This window comes from Microplitis mediator, chromosome 1, assembly GCF_029852145.1.
Source record: "Microplitis mediator isolate UGA2020A chromosome 1, iyMicMedi2.1, whole genome shotgun sequence".
Lineage (NCBI taxonomy): Eukaryota > Metazoa > Arthropoda > Insecta > Hymenoptera > Braconidae > Microplitis > Microplitis mediator.
Window position 1 is genome coordinate 24391839 of NC_079969.1, and position 25604 is coordinate 24417442.

Genomic DNA, 25604 nt, shown 5'->3' on the forward strand with positions numbered 1-25604 from the left:
TTCAGAAGTTTGCGTATCGACTACACAAGACTCGGCATCAACTGAATCCTCTGCAGATTCTTCTCTTATTGTATCAATTATCGGAATATTACAAAATACCTCAGCGTCTATAAAAGTCTGAGTCAATAATCTCTTACTTGCAATCAATGATGAAAAATTGTCAGCAAAAATTTCTCCATCAACTGAAGTACTTTTGTGATTACGATAAATTAAATCAGTTTCTGTAAAAGCATTTGCTTTATCTAATTGACTGATTAAATCATCGGTTTCTGTACAAGCGTTCAATTGATTAGAAAATTCTGTTTCTGTGAAAGTATCGATTTTTTTTAATTTGTCATCTTTTGGTGACAGCAATTCTTTAATTTTATTCAATTCGTTTTCAATATTTATCTCTTCATTATCATCATCATTTAATAAATTAAATATTTCTGAGTTACTTGATATTAAATTTTTTTTTATCAATTCATTCAATTTAATATTTGAATTATTTTTAAATGTCTTATTTACTTCAATACGATCCCGAGAATTATCTTCTTCGGAAGGTATTTCTTCGAGTATCAATAAATACTTTGAACTTTCATTATCTTTAGTATCATTGCCTTCATTTTTAAATGATTTTTCACTGACGTCAACTTTAACTTCTTTACCTGATGATAAATTTAATTTATTTTCAGTAACAAATGTCTTAGATCGCAAAAGACCAGGAGTTGGCTGGGTTATTTTTTCTTGTGGATTCAAATTTTCAATTGTCGATTTTTCTTCTTGAGAAAATTCATCGCGTCTTGGCGATATTTTATTTGAACAAAATTTCAAATCTGGACTAGCAATTTTACGACTTTTATTCTTCGGATCCTTAATTAACTTACGGGAATTTGAATTTTCTAATGAAGATTTAAATTTAGACCCGCTGTCATTTGAATTTTTATTTTTAATTGCAGTTTCTTTTGCTTCTGGAAGATTATTCATGTGCATAAATGATTGAAATAAAGCGCGGCCGCGAGAATTCTGAGGGATCAACATTTTCGATGGCTTGGCGGTTGTTTTAAACTGACCAGTCAATACTGCACTCAATTTATTTCTAACAGGATTTAATTTCAAATTATTTTTCCGTTTCTCTACTAAATCATCGGATGTTTTTAACTGTCTACGTTTGACATGCTCATTGTACCCCGAGCTACTTAAATTATTTATCGCATCCAATTCGTCTTTTGATTTAACATTTTTATCATTTTTCCAATTAAATTTACGGTTTGTCTCAACATTTTCATTTTTACAAAACGTTTTTTGTCTGTTTATTTTTGGCGGGTAAAATGAACGTTGTTTAATTTCTTCATCGGAATCTTTAAAACTTTTTGATTTATCTGGTGGTTGGTAATAATTATTAAATGATAAATTTATCTGATATTTTTCATTATTTTTCTGTCGATTCGCATCAACGTCAACTGCAGATTCGTCATTTAATTTTCCAAGTTTTAATGCCGATTTATTGCCATCTTGCGCTAAAATATTTTCAACGTACTGACGAATTTCTTCTAGTCTCCGTTGATTAAAAGGAATCGATGAAGCTCTGGTTGAATTTTTATTTCTATGAGCAGTTTCATAAATTTTTTCATTTGATGATTTAAATTTTTCCGCGCAATTAATCCATAGTAAATTAATCTTATCTGAAGAAATATTTCGCTCAGTAGATTCATTCGTTGAAGATTTAGTGTCGGATTCAAAACTGTGGTTATAAACTGGATTTAATTTTTTTCTGGTTGATGGTTTAAAGTTTTTTCTTTCTGAGTTATTTATAAAATTACTGTTTTTGTAATTAAATTTATTTTTAATAGGATTTGAGTTAAATTCCAAAGGATTACTGACGTGACTCACAATGTCGTTAAAAGTTTTTTCAGGTTTTAATTCGGAAAATGTCAATGCATTTGGTACTTTATGTTGATTGATATTTATTGAATGGAAAATAGATCGAATTATTTCAATTCCTTGAGACTCTTGATGTTTGTTTTGAATATTTGAACCCCATGAGTTAACCATTTTTTGAAATTGCTGATCATCTGACAATGATCTTAATAAATATTTTGAGTTAAGTAAGTCACATAATTTAATTTTGACAGTTGATGATAAATTAATTTTAAATTAATGTCATTTGTTTTTAAATTTTAAATAAATAGAAATTTTCTTAAAGATGGTGACCACAGATTTTTGAAACTGAAATTCCCTGACTTTCCCACGTATTCTAGTCAGATAATTTAAAATTTCCCTGACTGTATATAGTGAGTGCATTCTGAAATGCACTGCGAGCAGCTGTAGCGTAGCGCATTTTGGAATGCACCCTTATTAATTATTCTTATTACTTGCGCGGTAAATTTAAATATTTGAAAAATAAATTATAAGAAATTGGAGAAAATTAAAAATCGTATGTCAAAATAAAATGGCGGCAGAATGTGATGGAAAAATATTTAAAAAATTAAAGAAAAAAACACTTGAGTGTTTGAACAAACCTTGGTGGGGAAATAATATGCAGAAGGGTGTCCTAATACACTTGGAGATTTAAATTAAATTGCTCCAAGTGCATTGCAGCTAAAAAAACGTCACTTAACTGCTATTTCCCACCAGACGATGCCAGATGATTTTGCTCAGGAACTTGGAAGTTATCAGCACCAACAATTCGCAACACTTTACACTAGCACTGAACACTCAACACTTCACTACAGCATAGACACTTTGCACAATTTAAATTAACAAAAGATAAACTTTACAATCACTGCCTAATTTTATACGACGTAACTGCAATACTGGATTCTAATTCAAACGTAAAGAAGGATTTGGACTACTACTAAAGTTGTCGATGTTACTGACTGCCGCTATCGAACCGTCAGTTGATACAAAACAATCGATTTTGCGACTATTCGACCGCCCCCACTTTAACAAAAATTTAAACGTTGAATACAGCAACGCGCAGTAGCGCCAACTTGGCGCGAAATTTCGAAATTGAAATTCAATAATTCCATTAATTAGACTTAAAAATATACTCGATAAACTTTTTTTTCATTAGTAATTAATAAATTATTCTGATTACTTACGCGGTAAATTCAAATACTTTAAAAATAAATTACTAAAAATTGGAAGACTAAAAATCGTGTCAAAATAAAATGGCGAAAATATTAAAAAAAAAAAAACACGCAAGTGTTTCGCGCAAAAATCGTGCTGCTACTACGCTGCACTTGCACGGTCTGCTGCTTTTTGAAGTTTTAACAGAAAAAAAATTCATAGGATTTTTCCAGTCAAAAGAAGAGAAAGTAAAAATTTTTTGTTTCGTGACAAAATTTCCCGGCTTTTCCAGGTTTTCCAGAAATGTGGACATGAAGTAAAAAAATGAGTTTTGATAAAAAAAAATGAACACAGTAAATTACGGATAAACGTTATTTTATTGATTTTTAATACATAATATCCGTTGATAAATTTACTTGGTAGCGACAGGTGCCGATTGGCTAGAGGATTTAGAGTCACGCATTGAAGCACTGCGTTTTCTCTTGATTTCTTCAGCACGTCTGGCCTTAGCCTCCTTCTGTCTTTGAGCCAAGAGCTTGGCGTATTCAGCAGCTTGTTCTTTACGTTGAAGACAGCGTCTCTTTTTCAAAGCTACTCTATGACGTTTGCGCTGTAAAATGAAATAAATTATTAGCAATCAATTGAATTTACAATTTAAAAATAACACAAGTAATAATAATTACCTGAAGAGTAACGGGAGTGATAAGACGTTGGATCTTGGGGGCATGGAAACGTTCTTTCTTGCCTTCTTTTTGAACAGGTCGTTTGACAACGAACTCACGTACATCATCGTCTTTAGTTAAATTAAAGAGCTTACGGATTTTTCCGGCTCTTTTTGGTCCCAAACGACGGGGCAAAGTTTTGTCGGTAAGCCCAGGAATTTCCTTCAATTTTAAAATATAATTAATACCAAATATTTATAATTAAGTTACTTATAAAAAAATGAATTTATGAAATGTCGAATTCCTACACTGAGAGAAAACGTATTGTACAAAACCTCCCAAATCTTAAAATTCATTTAATTTTCCATGAACACTAACGTCGCTAATGTAAAAATACACTAGGATACTATATGTGTAACATGGAAATAAAATAATTAGATAGTGTAATTAACAATTACCTGTTCTCCTTTTTTGACGATGACAAGTGCCAAGACGGAGAGATTTGCGTCGACAATGCAACCACGAACAGATTTACGTTTACGTTCACCAGTACGACGTGGCCGATAGCAAGAGTGGCCCTTGGAAAGCAACAATCTTACACGTCCTTAATTTAAAAAAAAAAAAAATGATTAGATTTAAATGTCATTTATGTGAATTATTATTTAATTGTGATACTGAAGTTGGGCAAAATTTTTTGAATTTTTTTTTTTTTTGTAATTGATTTGTTGGAAAAAAAATCCAAAAATTGTTAGTTGTCTGGTAATTTCAGAAACATTCAACTACGATACCGAAGTTAGCTGACGTTTAATAATTTTGAAATTTATTTAAAACGATAAATTATAAAAAAAAATATATTTGAAAAAATTACACCTCTAAATTATTCAATTTTCTACATGTGCATATTTTTAGTTTTTTTTTTTTCTCCAAATTCAATTGTTCAAAAAACTAAGTCTAAAAAATTTCAATTGTCTGCTGACTTATGAGTGTGAATGTAGCAGACGTCAGATAAATTTAAAATTATAAATAAACTGTGTAAATAATTTTTAAAAAATGCACTTATTAATTCCAAAATTTTTTTAAATGCGCCTTTTTTTTTAATTATAAATCATCAATTATTTCTCTATTTATGGATAATTAAAAATTTGTCTGATGTCTGCTACACTCATGCTGACTTTAGTATCATGCATATTTCAAGTTTTGTCTTTCTTCGAATGGAATCGTCGAAAAAAAAAAATCCGGAATTTTTTGATTGTCGGTTGGTTTCAGGATCATAATAAATAAATAATGAAAACTAACCATTGGTCAAGACTCCCTGTTTCATTGGGAATCCTTGCTTGTCATTTCCACCAGCAATGCGGACAACGTATCCTTTCCATTCATCACCAAGAGAGTCAGCTTCTATTTCAGCGCCCATACGCTTTTCGTAGAAGATTCTGACCTTGTGCTCGTCTACGATTTCGATCAGTTTTTGGCATCCTGTGGCCGGGTATGATACGTTCAGCTACAAAAGTAATATTTAATTAGTCAAGAGTCTGTACTTCACCAAACACTTAATTTTCATGCAAAAAAAAAGTGAGGTTAAATGAACCTCAACAACAATTTGTTTAAACTAATTAATGTGAGTTGAGATAAATTTTAAAAAATAATAAACTATTGATAGCAATAAAACAAAGTGATTTATTTATTGTTGTTACCAAAACTTAAGTATTTTTTTTTTTTAAATTATGAATTTATAAAATTTAGGAGCGGCAAGTGACACTCGTTTGTGAACCCATGCATTTGTTGATAATAATACAACAAAACATTGGAATATACACATCAATATATTTAAAATAAATCACTTTTTTAAGCAGACTATTAATATTTTATTAAATTATAAGGATTACTTTATTAATTACGGATTTATACCTTCATCGCGGCACACGATCTAAACCTTTCCACGAGACATGAAAAAAGAAGTTGTTACTTTTTTTACTAAACGTGCCGAGAGAGCGAGCGCGCAGGCGGAAGGATGCCGAGATTTCTGCGCGGGAAAAAATATTCTTTTGAATTTTAAAAGATTAAATTTTTATAAATTTATTTTAATTAATGACCAAGAAGTTAACAGAGCAATTTTAGAATTTTTTGTTCTGACGAGTAAATTATGAAAAAAAAGTAAAAATGTGCGCATGTAGAAAATTTGAAAAACTATAAGCAATTTTTTTTTATTTTTATAATTTGTTGTTATTAAAAAAAACTTAAAATTATTAGACGTCGGCTAATGTCGGTATTATTTTAATTATTAAGGAAAGTTTGCGGTTTTAATTGAGAGGTTTCTCAAAAAATGCCCCGACTTTTTGAAAATATGAAATGACTTTCAGCTGTCATAAGCGTATTCAAATTTGATTAATTAATTAATGAAAACATTGAAACCGCAATTGAAAAAAGAACAATTTTGCCGAGATACAGATTTAGAAAAAAAAATTACTTACAGTTTTTATCAATTAGGAGTTTAAATTTTCACCTAAAAAATTTGAAAATTCGAATTATAAAATTGACATGAAGATTTTACTGAAATTTATTTAACAAATTACGTTTAACTCCCAATTGATATCAACTAAGTAATTTTTTATGATATTGAAGTTAACCGACGTTTAATAATTTTTGAATTTATGATAACACTATAAATTATGAAGAATAATAATTTAAAAAATTGCGCCTCTAGATTTTTTAATTTTCTACATGCGCATATTTTTAATTTGATTATTTTTTGGAATCGATTTGTTGAAAAAATCAGAAAATTTTCAATTGTCTGTTGACTTCAGGATCACAACTTCACGATACTGAAGTTAGCCGACGTCTAATAATTTTTGAATTTTTTTTAAAACGTTAAATTATAAAAAAAAAAATATTTTAAAAAATTGCACCTGTAGTTTTTAAAATTTTCTACACGTGCATATTTTTATTTTTTATTTTTTTGTAATTCATTTGTTTAAAAAAAAATCAAAAAATTGTCGATTGTCTGTTAACTTCCGGATCACACTCAAAACTAACAATATTTTTTCAAAATTTTATTTACAATCAAATATTTACAACAATTAAATTTCATAAGTATTACTAACAAATTACATATTGAAACTAAACAAAAGAAGTATTTTTAAAATTTTTTAAAATAAATTGTACGCCGGTACTTTATCTTTTAATTTACTACCTGACATAAAAAAAAATATTTAAATAACAACATTTAAAAAAAAAAGAAGACTTAACACAGACACAATAGATGAATAACCGGCATATGTGTGATATATTATATGTATATATTATTGAAATATTTAAGAGAAATGAGTACGTATAGCACACGAGCACGAGTACGAGTACACACTCATGTGCGCGTGATTATCTTCGATCGTTTTATTATTTCTCATTTCAATGAGTAATTTAAATGTAATAGCAGTGATGGTTTATAAAAATATATTGTGCAGTGAATTATTACTGTGTAATTGATAAATTAAAAGTATAATTTAACAAAATAATAATGAGTTCATAATATATATAAAGTCCGTTAAAAAAAACTAAAAAAATATATATATAAAATTAAAAAGAGACAACACGAGAAGTCAGGATATTGCGTATTGAAATGTCGACACATATTTTATGTTTAATTTATTTTTTAAATATATAATTAAATAGTTTTTTAATATTTACTATATTGTTTTGTGTTTTATCAGTTTATAAATATAAGCGCATCATGATAACTCAGTGTATTAATTTTATGAAAAAGGTAAAAATAATTAATTACTTAAACGTGCAGCTGTTTTGGAGGTTAGAAAATGCTTTGAACCTCTTAATATTCTGACTTAAATCTTTTAATTATTTTAATTTATAGTTTAAATATTTAAATATTTGAAAAATTAAATATTCTTGTTTGAAAAAATATTTTAAATATTTAAAATTTGGTTTGGAGAATTTAAATCATGAGTGTGTGTAGCAGACAGACAAATTTAAAATCATAAGTAAGTAGAGTGAATAATTTAAAAAATAATATTTATAAAAAATGCACATCAATGTTTAAATTTTTTAAATGCGCATTTTTTTAAATTTAATTTTATTAATTATTTACTGTATTTATTTAAAATTTTGAATTTGTCTGATGTCTGCTACATTTACACTCATATTTAAATCTGATACTTATCAGGATATTATTTTTGTTTAGGTCTAATAATTGAATTGTGAATTAATAAGCATTGAAAATTATATACTCGATGCTGAAAATTCCGATAAATAAATCGTGAAAACGTGAGCCATGAACGCGGCTGTGATTGATGTTCTTCAGCGAGCTGGTAGTCAGGATCCAAATGTCCTGAAACCAGCGGAAGGAATGCTGAGAGAATGGGAAACTCAAAGTGGATTTTACACAGCTCTATGTGTAGGTTTATTTATTTATTTATATATTTATTATTTTATTAATTGTGATAAATATTTAATAATGATTATTATTTTCAGAATGTATTTTCTAATCATTCATTGCCTGTAAATGTAAGATGGATGGCTTTACTATATTTCAAGAATGGTGTCGAGAGATACTGGAGAAAAAATGCGCCAAAGTATGTATAATTTAAATTCTTTATTTTAATTAATTTACATAATCGGAACGTTTTTCGCGCAATTAAAATTTAAAAAATTAATGATCCTAAATTATAAGGGTGAATGTTTTGAATTACAAGTAAACGAATAAAATTATTAAAAATAAAATGATTAATGATTTTTAAATTTTATAAATGTGCATTTTTTCACTTTTATTCGATTTACGTTTAATTCATTTATTTCAAAGTTTTTTAAATTGATTATTGTCAGCTACACTCATTACTGAATTTAGAAGACTAAATTTTAAGATTTTTTTTTCACCAAATCGATTACAAGAAATTAAAATATGCACATGTAGGAAGTTACAAAAACTACAGGTGCAATTCTTTTTAAATATTTTTTTTTTTGTAATTTACAGTTGTAAAAAAAAATCTAAAAATTATAAGACGTCGGCTAAGTTCAATATCACAAAAATTTATGCTGAAAGTAGCAGACATTAAAAATTTTTATTTATTTTCAATAATCAAAATAAATATTGACTGGGAAAAATTTCAAAAAATTCTCTTGTGGATTTTTAAAAAAATTTTCAGAAATCTAGATCGTGGATTTTTTACTTTTCATTTCGTTTTTTTATTTTAGCTCCGCAAAAAACGTTCCGATTTTCAGATACATTTAAATTTTAATTATTAATTAAATTAAACCAATTAAATTGCATCCTTGTCTAAGGGAGTGTTGAATATCTATCCTTCAATTAAATAATTAATTACATTTACTCAAGAACTATAGCTTATTATTCCTCATAAATTTATTAAAAATTTTTTAAAAATCCAGTTCTGTTTGCTGTCACTTAAAATTTTAAAATTTTTCAGTGGAATAGCCGAGGAAGAGAAAGAATTTTTACGACGTAGTCTAATAGCAAGTTTTGACGAGCCAGTAAATCAATTAGCGACTCACTTAGCGGTCGTCATTGGAAAAATAGCGAGGCTCGACTGTCCCCGTGAATGGAACACTTTGATACCTACACTAATTGAAGTAATTGGTGGACAAAATTCAATAGCAAAACATCGTAGTCTATTAACACTTCATCAAGTCGTAAAAACACTGGCGTCAAAACGTTTAATGGCAGATCTCAAATTATTTGAACAATTGACGACAAATATCTTCAACTTTATTCTCAATCTATGGAATACTTATACCGAGTCGTTTTTAATATTGGCATCAAATCCAGCAGCGCCAGAAAATCAAATCCAAGAAGCTCTAGAAATGGCATTGCTGTCATTAAGAATATTAAGAAAACTTACCGTCAATGGTTCTTTTAATAGTTTATCAAAATCAGAAGACGCGATGCTTTTTCTAAAAGTCATTTTTCCAAGAGCTAAAGCATGTTTGGAGTGTCGTAAGACATTGATGTTCCGTGGTATACAAGTTGAATCACTTGAAAAATTTATCATACATTTGACCAAAGTTTTAAACGAATCATTAAATAATCATCCTAAATGTTATGTCGAATTTATACCACCGTCATTGGAGTTCACGGTCTTTTATTGTTTCACCGAAGAAGGAAAATCATTGACGTTTGAAAAATTTGTAATACAGTCTCTGAATCTTATGAAAATGATTCTAATTCATTCAGACTATAGAAGACTGTCAGCAACTAAAGGTCCGAAGGATTGCGTTGCTCAGCGGGCTCATGAACTGAAACAAGAATTTTTCACACCGGAAATACTGAAAGAAATTTGCTCGAAACTTGTAACTCATTATTTTTTACTTACGCAAGAAGATTTGCAAATGTGGGATACAGACCCGGAAAATTTTACGGTTGAAGATGCGCGGGAGTTATGGAAGTATAATTTACGGACATGTACACAGTCTCTTTTCTTATCAATATTCCCGCAATCGAGTGATGTTATGTCAGGTGTGTTAATGGAGTTGATGCGAAGATATCATCAGCCGGTGGATCCAAATGATTGTCAGGCGATTTTGATGAAAGATGCAATTTATCTTGCGGTTGGTCTTGTTGCCTTTGATCTTTACGATGAAGTTGATTTTGATCAGTGGTTTTCTACAACACTTAGACAAGAGTTAGAAGTTAAGAGTAATAATTATAGGATTATTAAGAGACGTGTTTGTTGGATTATTGGAAAATGGGCGCGTGTTAAATTGAGCGAAAAATTAATTCCTGAACTTTACAAAATGATGATTAAGGCTTTGAGTTCGGAGGAAGATCTTGTTGTACGTTTAGAGGCTAGTAATACATTGAAACAGGCATTAGATGATTTTCAATTTCATATTGATGAATTTATGCCCTTTCTTGAAACGACATTTTTACTTCTTTTTAATCTTTTACGAGAAGTTACTGAGTGCGATACCAAAGTATGTGTTATTATTTATGATGAAATTAGCCGATGTCTAATTTTTTGATTTTTTTTATTTCAAAAAAATGCACCTGTAGTTTTTTTAATTTCTTACATGTGCATTTTTTTATTTTTTATTTTTTTAAATTCAAATTGTTGAAAAAAAAATCCGAATCTATGATCAAGAAGTTGACAGACAATTAAAAATTTTCGGATTTTTTTTTAACAAATCAATTACAAAAAAATGAAAAAAAAAAAAATATGCACATGTAGAAAATTAAAAAAACTATGGGTGCATTTTTTCAAATATTTTTTTTGTAATTTATCGCTTTAAAAAAAATCAAAAAATTATTAGACGTCGGCTAACTTCAGTATCTTATTATTTTTATGGAATAGTTTATTATTTTAATATTTATATTTTAGATGCAAGTCCTATATGTTTTATCATTCGTGATAGAACGAGTTGGTAACGACATTCAGCCTTATATTGGACCACTCACTACTTATTTGCCACAACTTTGGGAAATATCTGAGACACATAATATGATGAGATGTGCCATAATTTCTACTCTTGTACATTATGTAAAAGTAAGTTCTCTTTAAAATTTTTGTTAATTATAAAAATCTTAATTTTGAAATTACGGTGAAGATGTTGGTTGTATAAAGAAATCATAAGAGACATTTTTTTTAGAAAATTAAATTTCCTACAACTTTTGTTTGAAAAATTTTTTAATACGACCAATATTTTCACTGCACTTCAAGAATTAAGATTCATAATGAATGATTCAAAATTTGATTAATTATGAAAATCTTAATTTTGAAATTACGGCTTTCTTATTAGTCCTAATAAAAAATTATAAGAGACATTTTTTTTAGAAAATTAAATTTCCTACAACTTTTGTTTGAAAAATTTTTTAATACGACCAATATTTTCACTGCACTTCAAGAATTAAGATTCATAATGAATGATTCAAAATTTGATTAATTATGAAAATCTTAATTTTGAAATTACGGCTTTCTTATTAGTCCTAATAAAAAATTATAAGAGACATTTTTTTTAGAAAATTAAATTTCCTACAACTTTTGTTTAAAAAATTTTTTAATACGACTAATATTTTCCCCGTAATATAAAAAACTTCACACCAATTGTTAATTATTTTTAAATTAACGCAAAAATCCTGGCCCTAATCATAAATAAAATTTAATATTTCAGGCTCTACGTTCTGAATGTATTATTGTTGAACCAATGATAGTAAGTATGGTGAGTTTAAGTTGTGATTTAAATCAAGATGCTCATGTATATTTGATGGAAGATGGTTTAGAATTATGGCTTGCACTTCTTGAAAATATTTCAACACCAACACCCGGAATAATGGAACTTTTCAAAAACATGCCTGCTCTTTTAGGTAAATATTATATTTTTACTCACTTTCAATTTTATAAAAAATAAATAAAAGAATATTTGTATTTATTTTATAAAAAATATTTAATGTATATATCACAGACTCAGGACTTGATCAAGTAACTTTTAAGCCGGCTATTAATATTATTCAAGCATATGTATTATTAAGTCCTCGAGACTTTGCAGGAGAATTAGGAAGACGTGTAATCGAAGGTATCAGATCTATTATGTCGGACTTACAATCACAAGAATCCTTGCCAGTTATGGAATTATTAGAAACAATATTAAAAGTCGCTCCTGAACAAGGAGCGCAATTAATAAAACCTATTCTGACTAAAATTTTCAAGTAAGTTTTTTATTTTTTATTAAAATATTATTTTAGTTGCGTAAACTTAAATAAAAAATTAATTATAATTGTGTCATTATTTTAGACTTGTTTATTTGGGTGAAGAGTATCAACTGATAATGGTGATGAGTATGGGTCTTATTATAACTTCTCGTGTATTACTTAATACAAGAGATGTTTTTGCTCAGGTAATTAATTTTATTTATAAATTTATAGTATTAAGGTATCGTTAGATATACATTAGACTGCTAAATAAAATCGACATTTATTTTCCAGTCATATATAAAAATTACGTTGTATGCAACATGAAAAAAAATTGGATACCGGGCCCTCCAACTCAATCACAAAACAATTGAAGTAAAACAAAAAAAACGAGAAATTGAACATAAATTTGAATTTTATCTTAAATAACTTTTGAACGGTTAGATTTATCAAAAAATTATAAGAGACCTTTTTTGTAGATCATTTAATTCTCTACAAAAATATGTCATGGTCGTTTCAATTTATTCATCCGTTAACGAGTTGAAAAATTTCAAATCTTATTTAAGCGAGCGCTTAAATTCACAACGATGTTTTCGAGCTCAAGAAGCTTGAAAATAGCGGGAAGTTTTAGGACTGGCCCGCAGGGTCAACTGATAGACCGATTTTTTTTTATGTTACATACAACATTCATATGGGACCGAAAAAAAAAAATATCGATTGTATTTGGCGTAGTCTTATATACATACATATATTTAATGTATCTTGTTACAGGTAATAAGTGAATTGGTAAAAGAAATCGGGGGTGAGGAAAACGAAGGGACGGTAATGACCCGAATAATAGACGTGTGGCTTGTCCATATGTCATATGTAACTCAGTCTGAGGGAATGAAAATTCTTGCACTAGCTTTGTGTTCTCTTCTCAATGCCAATAGTCCACCTGTAGTGTTTCAAAACTTCTCGACAATTATTTCAAGTATTGTTGAGGTTTTAAATGATATAATGAGAGTTGACGATAGGGAATGTTATATTGAGTAAGAAATTTATTATTTTTTTTTCTCATTCATATTTTTAAACCAATGAAATTATCATTTTTTAAAAATTTACTTTGACAATTAACAATTGATTAACTTTAAAAAAATTATTATTTTAGCTCATTATTACTGGTTAATACTGTAGCAGATGAGCATGCAACCTCTGCTGAAGAAAATGGGCAACATAAGACTGAACATCAGTTACGACTAAAACGATTAGATTTTGATGACCCAGTTCGTACTGTTTGTCTAAAAGAATTTTTGCAAAATCAAGTAAGTTATAAACAAATAAGTTATATGTTATTTTAAAGACAGACATCGTTATAAGACTATCATTCTGTCTTTTTTTTAAACCATGTATCGCGATAGTTTGAGAGAGAAACTAATAGTCTTATAACGAGGTCCTACTGTATGAATAAAAAGGCAGGTCTGAAAGTAGCAGACATTAAAAAAAATTATTTTTTAAAAATAAACACGTAAAATACTTATAGGAACAATCATGGAAAATTGAACATGAAAAACTTTAAAAAATCTTTTTGTGAAAATTAAAAAAATTGTATTTTACTCACAACTAATTAATGCATAAGAATTTAAAAATTGTCTGATGTCTGCGACTTTCAGTATCATGCGGAAACTGAAACTTTTCGGATTATTCGTCAATTTTAGAAGTATCCGAGAGTATTTGAATATTTTTTAAATTTTAAAATTAATTAATACAAATCGAGACGATTCTGTCCAAAGAAAATTTTTAAATTACAGTCGACTACCCGTCATAAGCCTGGTCTAGGGGACGGGGAAATTTTTATTGGAATTTCAGTTTCTCCACTACCGTGCGTTTAGTTTTGTTCTCGACTACTCGTTATAAGTCTGTTTTATTTAATATGATTTTTAATGTCATATTTACGTTTTGTTACATACGTCAGTATCCCGATTTTTCTAGTGCTTATGGCGCTAAAATAAATAATTATCTTTTTACACAAATAATAATTGTACTGGAAAAAATTATAATGACAACGGTATTAATTACAGTAATAATAATAATAATTGTTATTGATCAACATAATGCTCAATAAAACTTTTAAATTGTAACAGAAGCTTTAATTGTAATTAATCATTACAATTATCACCAATAAATTATATTTTACTTAATATTTATTAAATTATTATCCGCGAAAGATCGATAGTAAATTTTCATCATTAATTTTGATATTTTGTTCCTATTGTTAGTTTATAATTTATAGAATTTTAACGGAGGCTTATAACGGGATGTCTGGTATGAAACTCAAAAAAGTGGTTAAGTAGGGAAGCTGTTTGGACTCAGTACCTGCCGATTGAGGGGAAGAGACTTATAACGGGCAGGCTTATGACGGGTTGTCGACTGTATTCGAAAAATTCGAACTATTCACACACTCTTAATTAATGTATTAAGATAATTACCATACTTTTAAATATAATTACAGTTGAATACACTGCGAAGAATAATGAATACCAATCAATTTGATCAAATGATTGCCACATTACGGCCGGAAATCGATCAACAATTGAGGGAGTACATTACTCTTTGAATAATATTTATTATTAATTATCAGGGATCGACTAAAAATAATAATAATTTATACATTAATTATAACAATAATAATAATAATAATTATAACAATGAAAAATTTAGTAATTATACCAATAATGAGAGAAAGTGATAAAATATAAATTTATTTGATGAATGAATTATCATTATGAATGTTGATATTCGATAAAACCGTGTAAAAAGCTTCCACGAAACCACATCATTGTAAAATGACACTATTTTACTGTACAATATTGTCTGTTTCACTGTATTAATAATGTTGATAATAATAATAATAAAAAATAGGGTTTCATTGCTACTTTTTTTTCTATTACAATGAAATTTGTGTACTGAGTTACACATACAATCTATTGTAGAATTTAAAAAAAAAGTTGTTTAATAATTAAAACCTGTTGTGATGTTTTGAAAGCATCTAATTTTTGAAATACGAAGATACAATTCAAAAATTTTTATTTATAAATAATAGTATTTGTAATTTATTTAATATTAAAATAAAAACATTAACTCAATCTGTTTTTCAAATATTATTTTATAATAAATATAAATGTATGTAGTAATTGCAAAGTTGGTATGATATAGTTTATATTTAAGAAGCACTGCTAGTGTGACTCCATGAAAAAGGTGATTTTTGGGATTTTTTTTAAAGGAAACTACTGCATAGAATGTTTTGATGTTTTAAGGATATATTTGTGGATATATAATAAATATATGATAAAATTTTTGAACGGAAAAATTGAAAATTCAGCGAGTTCGCAATCCCAAGGCTCAAAAAAAAAATCCCCCACTGCTGCAGTGACAGCGACTGCAGGCATGAAATAAAAAAAACTAAAAAGTTTATTAAACTAGAAGGTATTGCCGTATTATGACCCTCGATCGAAAGAAAATTGAAATTTAACACAATGGCGGAATTTTTAAAAAAAGTTTCAAATTTCCCGCGGAAATTTGATGATTTTTCGCCCGACAAAATTACATTTTCTATTCAATTGGAAAACTAGAGGTTCATGGTATGCAGAAACATATAAACGAAGCTGCAATAAGAATCAAATATATCGGATGATTTGTCTTCGAGTTATAACTGTGGGAAATTTGAAAAATGGAGTTTAGAGAAAAACTAGAGCGGCTGCTCTTCAGCTGACTGTAACTCAAAAACTATTTGAGATATGCACTTTAAATTTTCGTATGTTATTTTTGGAGATATAGACTATCGAATTATGCAAAAAATCGATTTTTTCAAAATTTCAAACGAGTCCCCTTAAGAAATTTAATTTTATTTTAAAAGGATAAGTTAAATTTGTCCTTAAAGCCAATAAGTTATTTTATAAAGTCATAATATGACTTCATCTTCATTTAAATTTAATGAGAAACGTTGCGGTTTTATGGTAAAATTATTACTACTTATCTCATAAAGTTTATGTCATCATAACTTTTATATAGAAGTATGCAATCTTCATTTATTTTAATACCTGCGTAACTAGAAAAAAAAGTAATCGGAAGTAAAGAATTAATTAAAAAGATAATTAAATATTTCAATTTCAAAAGGTTTATTTTTTAACCAAAATGCATATCAATAAATTATGTAAAAATTTTTATTTTTTACTGATTAGATAAATGTATTCATATCAATTAATATGAAGTTTAATTATCTTAGAATCTATAATAAAATTTTTATAGATAAATAAAATAAAATAATCAAAAATAAATATTAAATCTGGATACGTCTGAAGCCATGACACTTTTGATTAAAACTTATCAATTGTCAAATGTTACTTCTAATTTATAAACTGTCTCAAGTCTGCTACATTCACACTCATATAAATTAATTTAAAGTAATGAAATTTAAAAAAATGCGCGTACTGATTTTTTATTCATTTAAATATGCAATTTTTTTAAAATTTGCATTCTACTTAATTTTTATTTATTTATTATGATTCTGAAATCAACAGACAATTAACAATTTTCGGATTTTTTGAAAATATGCACATATAAAAAATTTGAAAAACTATAAGTGCAATTTTTTGAAACATTTTTTTTATATATCGTTTCGATAAAAACGTCTGCTAACTCAGTATCAATATTTATTCAAAAATTTAAAAAATTATGAGTGTGAATGTCGCAGACATGAGACAGTTTATAAATTTTAAATAAATAAATAAATTTATTAAAATTATGAAATTTAAAAAAAGGCGCGTATGCTTGCATTTTCTTAACTACGCATTTTTTAATTTGTACTCTTACATTTTATCCATTTATTCAAAAATTTAAAAAATCATCAATTGTCAGCTACATTCACACTCATAAAAATATGCGAAATCAGCGATTTTTAAATTTTTGAATAAACAAATAAAATGTGAGTAGAAAAAAAATCATATTTCGATCATCAAAAAGCGCGCGCATTTTTTTAAATTTCATTATTAGTAAATTTATTTATTTGAAATTTATAAATTGTCTGTCTGCTACATTCACATTCATAAAAAATTGCCACCTGTCAGTTACATTCACACTCATATTTTTTAAAAAATTTTTTGAAAGCAATTTAATTATTATTTGGATTCAACTATTTTTTTGGATGACTTTTGTCACAAATTCTAACAATATCACATATAAGTGCATACATATTTATACATTATATGTATTTAAAAAAAAAAAACTATCATATGTCGACCCCTCACGTCGTATTTTCGAAGTTTCCAACAGATGTGAGATTGAGTTTGTGTCAAATCTTTGTGGGAGGTTAAAAGCCATAGTGCATTACTCCAAATATCACAGAATTGATAAACTAATTTACGGTGAGTAATTAACAAAAATTAATTATTCTCTTTTACATAAACAATAAGTATAACATTAAATTTTCGAAACAATAATGAAATTAATACTTTGAAATATCAAAGATTTAAAATGAGAATTAACGTTCTAAAGTTACTATAAAATTCCTTTTTATTTCGAATGAAAAATACCTTTGACATTATTGCGATTTTTGAATTTGAATTTTATCAATTAAAACAAACGATTTATAAATTTAAAAAAATTAATAAACTTTTATCATTGTCTGTAAAATTCGAAAAATGACAGGCACTGTCATTCATCGTATTGGTTCATTCATCGATTAATGCTGATTGGTTGAAAATTCTACTCATACGACCTTGAATTTAAAATCTACAATTACTACATCATACTGTAATTAATCGTGATTTTTTTTATTTTAATAATCTGGTGATTAAAAAATTTTTTCTCATATATTTCATTATTTTTTCTTTAACAAATCAATTAATTTTGTTTACACTAAAAAGCCGGCTGTATTTTTATTTTATTTATCTCATATTTAATATTTATGATCAGATCCGTTCCCTTTTTATTTCTGAGTACTTGCATCTGCATTTCGCAGTTTAGTTTTTTATATTTTTCCGTAACAATTTTATGTCATATTATTTATTAAATTTATCTGCTTTTTATTTTTTTTATTAACTCGTAATTTTATCTTACGTTTTTTTTTTTTAAATTAATGAATTGAAAAAAAATCTACTTGTTTAATTAAAGAAATTAATAAACGTCAGAAAAATATTAATTTAAATACAAAGATAATAAGACTTATATATTTATTAAGATATATATTTGTAAAATGATAAAAATAAAAAATGCGCGAGCAGACAATTTTATTTTAGGCGTCAGGATTATTGATTGTATTTTAAAAATTATATTTAATTGATTATTTACTCTATTGTTATTTTTAGCTTTCGATTTATTGTTATTTAATTAAATTTTTAATAATTTAATATGAAAAAAAAATATATATAAATGAATTGAATAAGAATTTATTACGGAATATTCATAATTAATTGAATTTAAAAAAATATTAAATATGAAATCAGGAGAATAAAATTTTTAAAATTAAATCATAAATTAAAAATAATTCAAATTGAAATACTTCCTTTGGAGTAAAACGATTTATAAGAGGTACAATTACATTTTATATTACCTTCTACTCAAAATATAATAACTAACAATTGCTCTTTTATGATATTTATTTTTTTTTTAATATAAAATATTATTAGTTTCATTGTGATAAAAAAGTTATTGTATTTCAATGACCTTCAATCATTTTATTAAAGTCGGCGAAAAATTTAACGATCTCTTGCTCAATCAAATATTTTTAAATTGTTATTGTTTTTTTTTAATTTACAGTCGACTACCCGTTATAAGCCTGGTCTAGGAGACAGAGACATTTCTATTGGAATTTAAATCTTCCCACTATAGTGTAAAAAAATTCGTTCCAAAAAGATGCAAAAAAAGTTCCGCATGTGGAACTTCTAAACATGAGACAGATTAGAACTTCAAATGGAACTTTTTTGGAATGTTAGTAATTTTGATGGTAAAACAAAAGTTTTTATGAGCAAATTTAGAGTCAAAAAAGGACATTCATGAAACTTTTTTGGAATTTTATACAGACGTTTTTTTTTGTTCTATAAAAAATTCAAAAGTAGTAATTTTTTAACTAATTTGGTATATTTCTGGAACATCTTTAGTCTACAAAAGATGCAAAAGTAGTGATTTTGGAATGTTTGGGAATACCTTTTTTAGTCCATAAAAAAGTCGAGTGGTGATTCTGAAGCTTTTTCGGAATGTCTATATAAAATTCCAAAAACGTCCTTTTTTGACTCTAAATTTGCTCATAAAAACTTTTTTTTACCATCAAAATTACTAACGTTCCAAAAAAGTTCCATTCGAAGTTCTAATCTGTCTCATGTTTAGAAGTTCCACATGTGAAACTTTTTTTGAATCTTTTTGGAACAAATTTTTTTTACACGAGCGTGCGTTTAGTTTTGTTTCCGACTACTCGTTATAAGTGTGTTTTATTTAATATGATTTTAAATGTCATATTTACGTTTTGTTACATACGTCAGTATCCCTATTTTTCTAGTGCTTATAGCGCTAAAATAAATACTTATCTTTTTACACAAATAATAATTGTACTGGAAAAAATTATAATGACAGCGGTATTAATTACAGTAATAATAATAATAATTGTTATTGATCAACATAATGCTCAATAAAATTTTTAAATTGTAACAGAAGCTTTAATTGTAATTAATCATTACAATTATCAACAATAAATTATATTTTACTTAATATTTATTAAATTATTATCCGCGAAAGATCGATAGTAAATTTTCATCATTAATTTTGATATTTTGTTCCTATTGTTAGTTTATAATTTATAGAATTTCAACTGAGGCTTATAACGGGATGTCTGGTACGAAACTCAAAAAAGTGGTTAAGTAGGGAAGCTGTTTGGACTCAGTACCTGCCGATTGAGGGGAAGATGCTTATAACGGGCAGGCTTATGACGGGTAGTCGTCTGTAAATGACCATTCGTTTTTTTTAAATTAAAAAAATTCATATTGACTTGAATTTATAAGAGCGATTTTATTGACATTAACATTGAAAGCCTGCTGCAATTAAAGTATGATCGAATTAACAATATGGAGGTCTTAAAACAATGATGTTGATGTTTTTACAAAAGATAAAACATCTTTAGAAAAAATAAAAAAAATTTCTCGGAGTAAAAGAAGAGAAACATTAAGAATTAAAAAGAAAAAAAATATGAACCAAGCATTAGGTTTAATAAATTATAATTCAATCAGTGTTGGATATTGCTCTTTGACACGAACGGGAGTCACACCAACTCCATTTACACTGAAATCTTAACTTCTTTATTTTTATTGTTAGTTTTTTTTTTATGATAATTTTTTATTATCACTGCGTTATTGTTAAATGTTCAGTATTTAGTTTTATGTGCATCATTTTGTTATAATTATAATTAATTATAATTAAGTATCATTTGTGTGGGGATTACGGGTCTAATTGTCTCCTATATAACCGGATGTTAAAGTTGATTTCGATGGGGGCGGTGTAGTTTCCAAGAAATGTTATCAGAAGATAGTAGAGTTTGTTTAACCATTTTAGCCGGAAGTTAAATTTAAAAATTATTTTACTAACAAATCTTCGTCAATTAATTATTGATAACTTAATTAATTACTTGAAATTAAATTTTTAATAAATTATTTTTTTTTCATAAAATAAAATGAGAATTTGAATGAGTGTGAATGTAGCAGGCATCAGACAAATTTAAAATTATTAATTAATAGAGTAAATAATTAATAAAATTAATTTTAAAAAATGAGCATTAAAAAAATTTTAAAATTAATAAGTGAATTTTTTATAAATATTTCTTTTTAATTATTTACTCTATTTATTTATAATTCCAAATTTTTCTGATGTCTGCTACATTCACACTCGTAAATTTGAAAAAATTTAATTCAGGTTTGCGGATTAATGATTAAATTTATTAATTAAAGGATGTGGGACATTAAAATATTTATAATTAATTATATAATCGATTAAATGAAGTCTTTTATTATTTATGTGGTCAGCAATTAAATTTTATTGATTTACGTTCGTATAAATAAACAGAACATTTTTTTTTAATTTACTCTGAAACCATTAGCTTGCGTTTACATACCGCAGAATTATATTCCTATATTTTTTATTCATCAATTAAATTTTCATATTAATAAAGATATAAAAAAAAAATTATATAAAAAATAAAGTAGAACTCCGTTAAAAAATTTTTTTATTTTCAAAGATAATTGTCAGAAATTTACAAAAAATTGATTAATTTCACATTAATGTCGATTTGGTCCCATAATTAAAAAAATCAAAACTTAATTTTTAATGAAAATATTAAAATTCCATCTAATTAATCAAGATATCGACTCAGATTTTAATACAAAACTATAAACAATACAGTGCTAACGTTTTTTGAAATCCTTAATTATTTTTGATAATTGCGAGTTTATAAAAGTCTTGATATGAAATTTTTTGTATTTATGGTTTTTTAAATAACTATCACCCTATCAAAAAAATTCACATGAAAATCCAGCCTAGATTTCTATGTGGGTTTCCACATGGCGTTTTCGGATGGATTCCCATATGATTTCCTATACGAATCCAGCATAGATTAATATACTTGTATCACTAGACCATAGGCATAGAAATCCAGATACCCTGGAATTTATAGAAATTACTTATATAGAAACCTAGATCCCTATATGACTTTCCCACAAAGAAATCCATATATCCGAGTTCCTATATGGGAATTCACGTACCCAGTTTCTTACGGGAATCCAGTTTCCCACAATTTCCTATGTGGAATTCCCATATGGAAATACCCATGGATTTCTATACAAATCCATACTTTCCTATATGGATTCCTATAGGTTCCCATGGTATCCGACATGGATTTTTTTGATAGGGCAGCTTTAAAATTAATTTATTGACACACAGAAAAAAAAGGATTTTTTTGGCGCAAAAAAAATTTTGTATACACAGAGAACTTTTGAGTAAAAATTGTCCAGAAATTAAATTTTTTGTAGAAATTGCATTTCATTTACGTGCTATCGAGTAGTATATTTTACAATGTGCATGGAAAAAATTTATATATTTACCACATGTCCTCACAGTATCAAACTTTTTACTAAAAATTTCTCTGCGTGTATTGCAAATTGAAGATAAAAATTTTCTCGAGACAAGAAAAACTTTTTTGGGGTAAAAAAATATTTTTTGCGTAAATAATTTTTTCTAGTCCTTAGAAATTTTTTGAATTCACTCCATAATGCAAAATTTTTCTTGCGCCAAGAAATTTTTTTTTCTGCGGACAATAAACAAAATTATTTAAATAAAATACATTGCGATTTGAATTTCCATGACTTTTATCCCTAGGAAATTAAAATTTATGTGAAAAAAAGTATATAAATAAATAAGTAATTCATATTTATGACAGATGTAAACTTGTTGATCAACTTCAAGTAATTTGCTCTAAATTTTGAGTAAAATTTTCATCAGAAAAATTTTTACAAAAAGTATTAGCTTATATTATAGAGTTCGCTTTATATACTACTCATTAACTTTGATATAAAATATGAATAACTTGACAATATGTCTCTTAAACTTTTCATTTATTAGCGTATGTTCATTTATTATTATTACCTGAATGAAAGCAAGAGAATATATAAAATGTAAAAGTGTTAAATATAGTTTAATAATAATTTATAGTGTCACCCAGTAGAGTGAGTGTGTACGCGTGCCTGAGAGGGATGTTCGCGCGCAGTCACACAGTCAAAAAGAGGGTGGCAAATGTGGGAGGTAAAAGCTTGCGTGGGTATCGATCGCTCAGCTAGGAACTACCCTTCGAAGAAAGTAAGGTCGCAGTATTCTATCTCTTACTGTGTGGACAGTACAAGCTCTAGTATCCATTGAGTTACCACGCGGGATAGATTTACTCTCAATTTTTCCTTCAAACTATCTCCCCCTTTAATTTTAATTATTATTCTTTATAATTTAACTAATTATTTATCACACAATAAGACCGATATTGTACTACTGTGCTAAATTTATGATATTATCATATTAGTTTACGATCAATATTTCCACAAGTCCCAAGAACAGAAGCGGTCACAGTCTTCTGTCGATTTCAAGTGTGTCGCGCGTGTGCAAGCGTTAAGACAAAAAAATATATATATATTTTTTATAATTTTAGTGTGTGGATAAATTTTATTTATTTACAGGTGAGAGATTTTCGTGTTATCCATCGACTACTTTTTAAAATTATTCATTCATTTTTTTATTTTTAGTATTCATTTCTTCAGATGAGAAAATCCGTTTTATTTTTTATTTTCATACATTTTTTTTATATTTTTACAGGATATCAAATTATATTTATACTTTTTTAAGCACCAAGCCCTGTCTTTAATTTTTTTTTTTAATGATCACTTATTCTCATTAAGTCCATTATCAAACAGATAAATAGGTCGACGTGTGCGTGACATGACACGCGTGTTCCCTCAATCATAATTGTCGATCTTTATTATTAGTTATCATTTTTTATCTTCTTATGGTTATTTATAACTTAATTTTTATTTTATTATTTAATAATATGACGAATAAAATTAATGTCAATTAATTATGATACTGAAGTTAGCCGACGTCTAATAATTTTTGGATTTGTTTTTCAAAACGATAATTTATAAAAAAAAATATTTGGAAAAATTGCACATATAGATTTTTTAATTCTCTACATGTGCATTTTTTTCATTTTTTTATTTTGTCATTGATTTGTTTGAAAAAAAAATCCGAAAATTTTTAATTGTTTGTTAACTTCAGGATCATAATTAATTGATCCAAAAAATTAAAAAATCTCAAGCGGATTAATTTTCAAAAATTTTTTTTTTATTGATGAGTTTAAAAAAAAATGAGTGATTTTCAAAAATATTTAATAAAATAAATTGGCATGAAAATTTTAATTAAAAAATTTTTTTTTCTGTTACAGATTTAATTAGAGTCTAATTGTTACTTATACAGTAAGATAACAGCAAACGTCACCATGGCGTTCGCAGGACTTAAAAAACAAATCAACAAAGCGAATCAAGTATGTAACCCATTTATTATTCCTCATATTTTATAATTAATTATTTTTTACTCACTAATTACTTAATCAATTATTTTAATTTTGATATTTAATATCAAACGTACAATCTATTTTTATTTTTTTATTAAAACTATCGGTCAAGTATAAAATAATTATGTAAAGTTAAGTAATTTGGTAGAATTAATTAACGATATTATGGACTTTGTTCCCACCGCGCAATAATTTAAAACTTTTTCAATAGAGATGTTGTAAGTACGGTATTGTTTTATTTCCTAAAAAGTAAAGAAATTACGATTGAATTTTTTGTATGGATTTAAAAAACTTTTAAAATATGAATGCCATAATAAAAGTTTTATTTGAGTAAGATAGTTTTGCTGAAGCGTGGGTTTAAACGTCATTTATGCGTGGGTTTTACTCCAGGCGCACTAACTAATAATGTACTTGTATACATTCTATATAACGTCAACATTTAAAACTTTACCCTTTAGCCTTTAATGATAACTCTGGTCTCTGGTGCTAATGAAAGTATCATAAAGTATACGGGCTAACGGGTCATAATAAATATGATAAAAATTTATAAAACCCGATATAGTATTGATGGATAATCATTGGGGATAAAGAAGATGACGCAAATGATTAAAAGTTTTTTTTATTCGTAGTTATTATCAATGAAAAAAATATTTAAAATAAAATTATAACTGCAATTAAAAGTTTTTTTAAAATTATTATATAAATAAATATGAGTGTGATTGTAACAGGCAGTTACAGTTTTTTTGAATTTTTTAATAAATAAATAAAATGTCAGTAGAAAAAAAATGCGTATTTTGATAATTAAAAAATCAGCGCGCGCATTTTTTAAAATTTTTTTATTTGCACAGTTTATAAATTTTTTTATTTGAAATTTATAAATTCACACTCACAAATAAATACACTGTAAAAAATCAGGATTGAATTCGGAGTACATAAGAATTTTATTTCTCCAGCGGAGTGATTTCGGAGTGATCTGGATTTTATTTAAATCTGCATTCACTCCGATTCGAAATTTTAACCAGAGTTTCAAAATTTAAATAAACTCTCCTTCGGAGTGAATTTTACTCCAAGGGGATTAAATAAACAGACAGTAATTTTCTCCGGATTCACTCCGAAT

At 26.8% G+C, this 25604-nt stretch overlaps 3 protein-coding genes across 10 annotated transcripts in view; 2 read left to right on the forward strand and 1 right to left on the reverse strand.

Moving 5' to 3' along the window:
• Window positions 1-3409: 3409 nt before the first annotated feature.
• LOC130671576 (40S ribosomal protein S6) lies at window positions 3410-5754 on the reverse strand. The gene is made up of 5 exons (XM_057475547.1): window positions 5622-5754; window positions 5010-5214; window positions 4172-4317; window positions 3735-3935; window positions 3410-3661 (listed from the first exon to the last, which is right to left on the reverse strand). Exons 1-5 carry the CDS (start codon window positions 5625-5627, stop codon window positions 3464-3466), a joined length of 756 nt encoding a protein of 251 aa, XP_057331530.1. The 5' UTR covers window positions 5628-5754; the 3' UTR covers window positions 3410-3463.
• Window positions 5755-7042: 1288 nt separating this feature from the next.
• LOC130671565 (importin-11) lies at window positions 7043-15430 on the forward strand. Of its 2 annotated transcripts, none has more exons than XM_057475537.1 (11): window positions 7043-7514; window positions 7906-8118; window positions 8196-8296; window positions 9146-10649; window positions 11054-11218; window positions 11844-12036; window positions 12135-12378; window positions 12464-12566; window positions 13132-13391; window positions 13511-13664; window positions 14852-15430. In XM_057475537.1, exons 2-11 carry the CDS (start codon window positions 7996-7998, stop codon window positions 14954-14956), a joined length of 2952 nt encoding a protein of 983 aa, XP_057331520.1. In that variant the 5' UTR covers window positions 7043-7514; window positions 7906-7995; the 3' UTR covers window positions 14957-15430. The 2 variants fall into 2 exon arrangements, with proteins under 2 accessions (XP_057331520.1, XP_057331514.1); XM_057475531.1 differs by having other exon boundaries at window positions 7044-7473.
• A 2215-nt stretch (window positions 15431-17645) lies between these two features.
• Window positions 17646-25604, forward strand: part of LOC130664380 (endophilin-A) — a 33754-nt gene continuing 25795 nt past the window's right edge. Inside the window, exons 1-2 of one of the 7 annotated variants that reach the window (XM_057464194.1) lie at window positions 17646-17762; window positions 24359-24457. In XM_057464194.1, coding sequence (XP_057320177.1) covers window positions 24413-24457 — 45 coding nt within the window. In that variant the 5' untranslated portion in view covers window positions 17646-17762; window positions 24359-24412. Of the gene's footprint in view, window positions 17763-23157; window positions 23598-24358; window positions 24458-25604 lie in introns of those variants that run through there. The other 6 variants (XM_057464202.1, XM_057464213.1, XM_057464239.1 and 3 more) reach the window with 6 other exon arrangements.